This window comes from Palaemon carinicauda, chromosome 26, assembly GCF_036898095.1.
Source record: "Palaemon carinicauda isolate YSFRI2023 chromosome 26, ASM3689809v2, whole genome shotgun sequence".
Taxonomy (NCBI): domain Eukaryota; kingdom Metazoa; phylum Arthropoda; class Malacostraca; order Decapoda; family Palaemonidae; genus Palaemon; species Palaemon carinicauda.
In genome coordinates this window covers 36,109,705-36,119,704 of record NC_090750.1, presented here as the reverse complement: position 1 = coordinate 36,119,704, position 10,000 = coordinate 36,109,705, and the positions used below count along the sequence as shown (strand labels likewise).

Genomic DNA, 10,000 nt, shown 5'->3' with positions numbered 1-10,000 from the left:
TCTCTTGAACATCCTAATTTCCAATTACCAGTATTACTTAACTCATGCTCATATTTGCAGTCTTCATTCTCGGTTTGAAAGGACATCTAAAGACTATCACTAGTATCTACAACTGACTTTCAGTCTCACCAAGACCTCTTGTCTCATGTGTAAACATCAATCATACCAAAGTTTAAGTATCGCCTTTGTTTTTATATTGCGTCATTACACTGCATCATTATCTAATTTATATATCTGATTTATCTTGCAGTCCTATCTATAAATACAGTAAATAGCCAAAATAGCTGGAAATAAGTTTTTTTTTTTTCTAAACTAAACATTGACACACTAAAGAAAGAATGGGTGCAAAATATTATTTCTCTAATTAGCTATGGTGCCAGTGGCTCACTATTGATGGTTGGTGTATCTCTTACAAAGACTAAAAGATAAAGGGATTTTTTCCCAAGTCAATTTTAATCTTCATCATGATTGAATATGCTTATTCATATATATGACGTTGACAGACACAGTATAGACCTTCCAAGACCTTCCTTTCGCCAATAGCCCCATTTAATTGGATGGTTCCCCAACTCGTTGAGAAAACAAACCCTGTCACTGGTACTCCGGTTAGCCACTTGCTGTTCTCAATTCCAACCCAGAAGTAAAAGATGTCAGCTGAAAAGAAAATTTATTTGCTTCAGAATATATTATAGCAAAAGGACGAATCATTAGACCAGAGAAGTTGCATCTGGTAGTAGGAATGTTGTCAGACAGAGATTGTCTTCAGATTAATAATAATAATAATAATAATAATAATAATAATAATAATAATAATAATAAAAATAATAATGTAGACAATGCTCATGCTGATAATTAGACCCATTAAGAAAAGGTATCTCCGCCTGCTTTAAAACTATCTTCTTTGCTTTTGATATTACTACTATGGGTTTCACAGACAGTGCAAGTGCGATTTTTTGCAATTATTCTGTAACGAGCACTCGTATCAGTACGAGATTTTACTATAGTGTATTACACCCAGTAAGGAAATTTATAGGAGTATCATGAATCATTTATTGTAAATAATAAAGACTTTTGTACCTATACCAAGAGGCAAAACTCATTAGCCAAGCAAGAAAACGAACATCAGGTTGGAAGAGCTCCGCCTGCCTACAACCCCCTTCACCTCCAATCCCCATTTTCTTCCTCCCCTCCCCTTTCTTCCCTCACCTGCCCTACGTCTTTCCTTCTCTCTTTCTCTCTCTCTGAATGTTGCTTTGATTTAAACATATTTTTTTACGATTTTTTTGTATCAATCTAATAATTTACATAACCAATACCATAGAGAGAGAGAGAGAGAGAGAGAGAGAGAGAGAGAGAGAGAGAGAGAGAGAGAGAGAGAGAGAGAGAGAGAGATATGAGCAAACCAGTGAATAAAGCAGTCAGTCATCTGATAGGTAACAACCGATTGAATTGTTCCATATCTACAACAATAAATATTATAATTAGATAAGATAGTTAGATAGATAGAGTGCTTGATATAAAAAAAAATCATACAAAATAAGTTGCAACTTAAGCTACCTTCTCAGAAAGAGAACATGAAGGGAAGGGAAAGAACGGAGAGGGATGGATGGCGTGGAGGTGGAGAGAGATAGCTTGAAGCAGGGGGAGAGCAGGTGAGGGATGAAAGGAGAGGGAGGGAGGGGGTGGAGGTAGAGGTTCTGTATATTATTGTTCGGTTTTGTGACTGGATGATTGAGATTTTGCCCTTTGGCATAGGGGCAAGTGTCTTTATAATTAATAATTAACGATTCATTATACCCCTATAAATTTCCTCACTGGGTGTAATACCCTATAGCAACATCTCGTATTGATACGACTGTTCGTTACAGAATAATTGCAAAAAATCGCACTTGCACTGTCTGTGAAACCCATAGTAGTTGAATTTCAGGAACTTAAAGTAAGAATTATCTAGTAGTAGATGCACTTAGCCGTAACACAGCCTCCTGCGCGCACTAGTCCTGCTTTGCTTTTTGTTTTCATCCTTTTGTGCGATCCCTTTGGTCTGCTTCCACCAGTAGTCCAAGCTTTATTTATTTTCCGTTCTTCCTTCATGTGATGGAACCAAAGTTTGGTTTACCATGGCCAGACGCATCATGGTCTTGCTTGTATCTGATGATTTGTTTAAGCTTCATAGAAACCCAACATAAAAAGTAAGTGGGAGAATTGTTCAAAAAGTTTAAAATACAGCAGTCATGATTGACTGATTTCAAAAGCAAAACAGATTCGGACGTCTTCCGGTACTATTCTTTATCTATTTATAAATTCTTCTTCAATTAGAAATATATCCTTGTGTTCTCCACCTCAGCCCTTTATGCTACACTTTTAGCTGTGTGTGTACCAAATAATAAAGGTCCCCTACCCAACACACCCAAACCCCCACTGACAGGCTGCCAACGCAAAAGCCCGTGTCCAGCAAAAAGTGCTGGGCAATCTAAGAAGAAGAAGAAGAAGAAGAAGCCTTTGAAAACATTCCACACAACACATCCTTCGCCATCTCTAAGCTGTGGTGCCCAGTCGGTTCTCCGTCCCTTGACAGAGTTGCCTAGAAATATTTCTGTTTTCGTGTCTACCCACATTATCCACATACACCATCCAGAACCAAAGAATATGCAAAGTGGTTCTCCACGCGGCTTTCTAAAAAACCCTTGATTTCATCGTAATATGAAAAGCAACCACTGCATAAAACTTTTTTTCTTTGAGAAAAACATTGTGTGCACAAGTCTAGAGGACCTGACACTAAATGAACATGATGGAAGCCCTTTCTATGGAAGACGTTTGTCCAAGGCGGCCAGACAACACATCTTATGACGTCAGTTTTAATGTTCCTTGTCCATATTGTTAAAAAAGAAAAATCATTTTAACAAATAAGGAAAAGATTCCAGGACGTTTGTGAACATCTCCAAAAATCATATTTCAAAAGTGGGAAAAATAATTACTTTGGAAATGTACTTCTGTAAAAAACAATTATTCTTTTAGCAGCATTATGTTTCTCAATGGCCGCAAAATAGAAAGTCCAAAAGTCATGGGTAACATTGAAATATCTCATATTTCTAAAATGCATCGCAAACCCTAAAGCACTTCCTTTTAGACGCTAAATATGATAAGTCTAGGCTAACTGATGAATAATAAAAAAGAAACTTGGATATCTCTCAGTGAAATCAGGAATTGGGGATCTAATAAAAGCCCCAAGAACAGATTGTGAGATGTTTACAGTAAACACATTGTGGTTCTCTCAGGAAAAGACCACTATAACAGAACTTAATTTTATATACGAACTTGAATTGCATAATAATTATAAATCTGGCAAACTAGATTGTATATGACTTACCAAAATATAGGTATAGGGCATTTGTCTTTAAAAAGAATTGCAATAAATAAAGATTATCCGATTGTGGCAGAAAGCTCCGTGTGATCGTGATAAAAAATAACTGAAAATTAACTTATTAATTTTTTTCAGAATGGTGATGTAAACTATTTTGGACAGATAGTAACTTACAGTATGATAAAGAATCGCGCTTTTTGAACGTTTGTTTTGCCTTTCGTTAATATCTCATTCAAATAATCTTTATTTATTGACATTATGTTTCTCTTAATCTAACTGACTTATTGCTAAACTTTTGTATTTCATCATCTACTACAGGAAAGATTTCATCCTTATATAAATCTAGCATCCAGCCCACTACAAACCTAATTGATTATAATAAAATAATTCACGTTAGCTTCATATTTTTCCTTCTTATATTTTGGTAACCCTGCATCCAAACCTTTCCTCCTTCCTATTTACTCCTGCAATCCATTTCATTCATCCAGAATACCTCTTCAGAAATTAGAAATTATGAAAGGTCACTAATCCCGATTTTATGTATCTCTTTTTATCAGCATGAGGTTTCCCCCTTCCCTTCAAGTAGTACTTCATTACCATGCTACAAATTATTTTTTTTTTTCACGTTACAGGTCTGATGTAACACAGTGCAAAGCCTTAATATGTATTTTCTGCTACTATGCATAAGATAATACTTACATTGCTGATATACGCGCTTCAATATGTCCCATAACTTTACTTGGTCACTGCTCGTCTCCATAACTGCAAGATCTGCATCACGATCCTGGCATTTCTTCCGGCAATCGGCGTAAAAAGCAAGTTCTTTCAGTAGCATTATGCAGCCGACCTCAGTTAGCATGAAGGGATCAACACATTTTGGAGCCTCTGTCAGTTCAGTCAATAAAAATATTTTGCATGAGTATCCATTTTACATAATGTCATTAATCAAAAAAACATTTTTCATTAAAAGGAAAAAGATTTTCCCATAAAAGATTATCAAAATATACATCTTTCGTTATTTTTCAGTATACCTTTATGCATAAACAAATTTCACCCAGAAAAAAATATGGTAGTGTTTTGACAACCTGAATCTAGAATGATTCTTCTCATATATCTACCATCTTTCTCAGCTCCCCTCAATCTGTCTATTACGCAGAGGTACTTTTTAACCTTTCCGTATTCCTTTAAGGATTTCTTTTGTCATAACATAAGGGTTTAGTGGAAACTTTTCTCCTTAGAACATCGGCTTCAACTTTTCTTTCCCAATCTTTCAAGAACATAAGATACTTTTCTAGGATGTAAATAGAAATTCCAAAACGAGTTATTGGCTTCAAATATTGCACTTTCCCTTCCATGACTTTTTATTGTTTCTAGTTGTTTATGTGTTTGTGTATTAGGTATGGCATTTATTTTTTAGGTCTGAAATATTCCTTAGAAGTAATGTTCTTGCCTATAATTTATTTTTACCAGTCTAAACAATCATTTATTCGTTATTTCGTTGTAAATTCACTCACTTATAGTACAGGGAATATTGATATTAGGTAATGATCAAGGATCTTTTGAAAGATTATCATTGTCTTGTTTTCTTAAGAAGACAGGTATTTAAAGCCTTTCACTTTGAAGTAGGCCTGGGAAATGAAGTAGAACAGCAGAACGACAATGCGACTCCCGTTATTTTATTCCCTCACTATGAAATATTATTTTCACAATACTAGTGTTGGTAAAATCCTATGAATGAATTTAATTACGATTTTGTATTTGCGAAGAAGAAAGCGTTAATGCTTCATGCCTCTGTTTTTTTTTTTTTTTTTTTTTTTTTTTTTGACCATTGTAAAAACATTGCTTTCATGTAAGGAAGTCATTGGCTTCCTATAATCACCGTCTTTCTGACAAAATTACTTGAGGTGCTGGTTTGTGATTATGACATTTTCCCTATCAGCATAAAATATCCTTTTTGACAATCTTCTCGTGTCTCATTCAGTGACAGTTATTTCTTCGCTATTACGCGCCACGAGCGTTACAAGACAAAACATATGGACACACTTCAGACTCCCGTTCCCATATTGTCTAATGGTAAGCGTCTTTAATTTCAAATACTATGAAACGGTTTATCAATCTAAATTGTTCATACCGTATACTTTAGAAGGCATATTACTATTACTAACTTTTTACGACTTACATGGCTAATTTTGTTGTCACTTATATGTACAGATTCTTGAGAGAAACTAACAACTTCTTTATTAATTTCCTTCAATGGTCTGTTTCGCTTTTGAGTATTCAATTCCATTCTTGGATTTATCGAATAAATGATTGTTTTGGCTATATCTACTTACTATTATCTATTGGCTATTACCGCTACTAATGTGTCTGTAACCAACTTACGATGATTTATCTGATTGATCCTTTGATATAGACGTTGAAAGTGTTGATATAATAATTATCTCTCAAAACAAGTATAAAGTACAAGGCTACTTCTGAAGAAAAAAAAATATACACGATCTCTACCTTTCCTCCTAATGGTAATTGCAGAAGGGTCTTTTATCATATCGAAGTATCCAAGAAGAACTTTGTTGCTGAGGAGACAATCGATGACACCTTTAAAAAGACAAAAAACATTTCCTTATAAACTTGTCAGTTAAGGGCAAACACCAAAAGGAAGGGTGACCTAATGTTCTTTTCCAGTTCATACACTTACCATTAGCCTTAAAAAAGATAAGAATAAGATATAAGGGGTTCATACACGATGGGAAAGTTATATAAGCCCCTTAAAAGAAGATACGTTATAAAAGTAAGGAGAGGCAGAAGAGAGAGAATTTCAAAAATGGCCAGTAGAAGCATTGCAAGCAGGACTATGGCTACTAGAATTGATGTTGTACCGTAGTTGATCAAGATAAGTGAATTCCTATTCTCTTTGATAAGAAATGCAAATTGTTGCCGTAAACGAAACTGGGCAGGGATAAGGATAAGATTAAATAAAACGCATTAAAATGAAGAGATAGAGCACATTGAAACTGAGGCCTAAGAAGTGTAAGCTCAACGAGTCTTTGTTCTTCCTATCGGACAGACGGATTGCTTTCCTCTTGATCTTCTGAACATTCTATTTTCCTAATAGGAAAAACGTGAGGAGGATACGCTTTGCAATAAAGGAATGTCAAGGAAACAAGAAGATCTGAGGAAAGGCGGTAAAACAACAGAACGAAGTTTTCCTCTACCAAATTAATAGAAAATGCATAATAATTTCCATTACATTTTAGTGACACAAGATCAGTAATAATTTTGTTTCACTCCTTGTAACTATTCCAATAGACTTTTTTTTTATAGTTGACTGAAGAAACATAAGCTCCTGGTGAGATCTAATTTTGTTTCAGCCATTCTAAATACATGCAAAGATTAAGGTAGTGTAAATCATGTTCTTATGAGTCATATATTAAAGTATTCCATAAGAACTGGGTTCATTATGATTACTGGTGATTCTGCCTCTAGAATATATAATCAGAACTGTGTGCAGAACTAAAATCTTTTGGATATTACTAATTCAGTAACAAAATTTGTCTAAAGTCTGTGATCATTTCCAGTCTGTAAACGAGCAAAGGGTTTTTAATGGTGTACATTTTTTTGTAAATATTGTTGAATGTAATGCAAAAAGCTCCTGATTAACTGTAATTTTGTTTCAACCAATATAATGATTTTGAAAAGGGTAGTCATCCTGAATTTTCAATAAATTGGTTATAATATGCAATGGCATTAACAATGAAATATACATGGTAAACTACATAACATTTAGGAATAACATTCTGATTCAGAAGGACATACTTATGACACTCATTTTGAAAATGGCTTCCATGGATGACATTTATAATCCATGTTGGTTAAATGTGCATATTCCATAAACATTTTCCTACATGAATGTCAGATTTGTTGCTTTTCAATAGTAAAGCCAATACATTATAAATTCAGATATGTGAGAGTAAATAAGAAAAGCCTAAACCATGTTCATGTTAGAATTAGGTAAAATGTAATATGGAGGGTGCTAAGAATGTATGTTGTTGGAATTGCAGTATTTTTATGAAGAATTATGTGTTAGAACGTTCAGTGTAGACAAACTGGTTTGATTAAAATGTATAGTAAAATAGCAACTGGTTTGGTGAAATCATGACTAAAGCAAGCATGCGCCATGCATCGTTAGCTAGTTGATATTTTTAAGAATGGAGTTATGGAAGAAGTCTTGACTGTGTGATAGGAAAATGAGTCATGAACGCAGCATTTAATGCTGAGAGGAGAAAGTTAAAAGTGGATGTAATCTAAGTTAAGTTTACAAGAATAAATGCAAGCAATAAAAATGAAGGAACAAATGGTACCTGTAGTATGATAGGAAGAGGAGTATAAATAATTCATTGTAATTGGTATTTGGGAGTAAATGTAACTGTTGAAGTTAAAAAACACTTATGCAGAAATGAAGGTATTAGTTATGTGCAAAATATTTGAAAGATAAATTAATTATATAAGGAAGACAAAGTTAAAAAGTCTGAAGGTATTTCTGAGCCAACTTTCCTTTATTGGAGAAAAGTTGAAGTTTATGAGATGAATTGTTTTCTAATTATTAATAAAATGGGGAAGTACTGATGAGGCTATAAATTCAGACACATATGAAGATGGTAAAAATGTTAGTGTGGGGAAAGAAATGGGTCAAGTATTTTGGCTATGTGAAACAAATGAAGGATATGTAAACGAGGAGTGTGTGTAATTTTGAAGTGTTAAGAAGAAATAGAGGAAACCAGAAGGTGCTTGCTGAAGTAAGTGTTATGGCTCCTGATATAGAAGTGTCTTAACATCTAGGGAACTAGACAACTAGTGCAAATAAGAAGCACATTTTGCAATTGTGTGTTTCGATGGTTATCAATGAGCACCTGTGCAGATGCATGTAGTATGAAAGTATTAAGCTTTCCTGCAAAGATTGATTATCCTCCAGAAAAAAGGCATCTTTGACGATTATGTTATTTTCTATTCGATACCACAGCCAGTATTGAGGAACTCCCCCCTCTCAAAAAAAAAAAGAAGGAAAAAAAAAAGTTAGGTAATCAACAATTCGTGTATGTAGAAGTTTAGAAATTGCATAAGTATTATTTAGTGCACGAGGCTGTAGTAATTACCGAGAGAGAGAGAGAGAGAGAGAGAGAGAGAGAGAGAGAGAGAGAGAGAGAGAGAGAGAGAGAGAGAGAGAGAGAATTATCTCTTTCTCTATAAAAATATATACATATACATATACATAACCATATATATGAAGCATGTTTGCATATTAGTTCTGCCACAGACTTTTGCTGCTTGGACCCAAATTTCAGACTAAGGAATTCTTAGGGTGAGTTAGATATCCAACACGGACTATCACCCAAGAGTCCATACATCTATGAATGCATACTGCCATCTGCTGCAGTAAAGAAAAAAAAAAAAGGAGTGGGAACAGTCACTAGAACCTAAAACATTGGAGACATGCCTAGATCTCTCCTGAAAAAATGGCTTATGACACACACACCTATATATATATATATATATATATATATATATATATATATATATATATATATATATATATATATATATATATATATATATATATATATCCTCTCTCTCTCTCTCTCTCTCTCTCTCTCTCTCTTTCTCTCTCTCTCTTCACACACACACACACACACACACACATATATATATATATATATATATATATATTTATATATATATATATATATATATATATATATATATATATATATATATATATATATATATATATTCCACCTCTCTCTCTCTCTCTCTCTCTCTCTCTCTCTCTCTCTCTCTCTCTCTACACACACACACACAGATATATATATATATGTATATATATATATATATATATATATATATATATATATATATATATATATATATATATATATATATACATATCCTTTTATTCTAAGACAATGATTACCAAAGACGACAACCACAAATTTACCATTTCCTCGATCATAGGCAGTTGCGCCTGTACAGCCAGGGATACTCAGGGCCATTTCCTTGCAGTTACCTGTTAAAAAAAAAAAAAAAAAAAATTATTTTAATATTTTAAAAATATTCTCATAATAAATTTATGATATATTGTAGACCTGATGTTAATACGATTTCATGGACGTACCCTATGAATATTATGGGCTTGATATGGTTGCTGGTATTCCTGTGCGATGTGTGTACATTCAATTGTATCTGGTGCCGGTTAGCAAAGTGTAATGAATAGCAACACTGGGTCTGTGTGATGAGTTTTGTATCAGTTGTGATAAAATCACATTGAATTCTGGTATCTGTATCTCCACGATACAGATACCACATTGGTAAGACATTGATTTGCCATATTTACACTTCTACTTCTTACAACTACAAAATCATCCATTAAGATATTAAAAAATTGGTCATTATAATTTAATATAGGTATCAGCTTGATATTCTATCTATATGTTACATTTATCATTCCCAAATTAGGGTGATTGTAAATCACTGATGGTATGATACACTAAAGAGGGTATGTACTCGAAAGTGACATCTGAATAAAAGTTAATTGTATTCATTATGCATAATACATATATCATAAAATGAGGCAAAATTATTTTCTAT

General features: G+C 33.5%; 1 protein-coding gene across 1 annotated transcript in view; it reads right to left on the bottom strand.

The window, feature by feature from the left end:
- LOC137620143 (uncharacterized) overlaps window positions 1-10,000 on the bottom strand; it is a 22,349-nt gene that overhangs the window by 680 nt on the left and 11,669 nt on the right. The window contains exons 3-6 of the mRNA XM_068350403.1: window positions 9,351-9,419; window positions 5,867-5,956; window positions 4,061-4,246; window positions 1-654 (exon numbers count right to left, since the gene is read on the bottom strand). The exon at window positions 1-654 is cut by the window's left edge and continues 680 nt beyond it. Coding sequence (XP_068206504.1) covers window positions 479-654; window positions 4,061-4,246; window positions 5,867-5,956; window positions 9,351-9,419 — 521 coding nt within the window. The 3' untranslated portion in view covers window positions 1-478. The remainder of the gene's footprint in view (window positions 655-4,060; window positions 4,247-5,866; window positions 5,957-9,350; window positions 9,420-10,000) is intronic.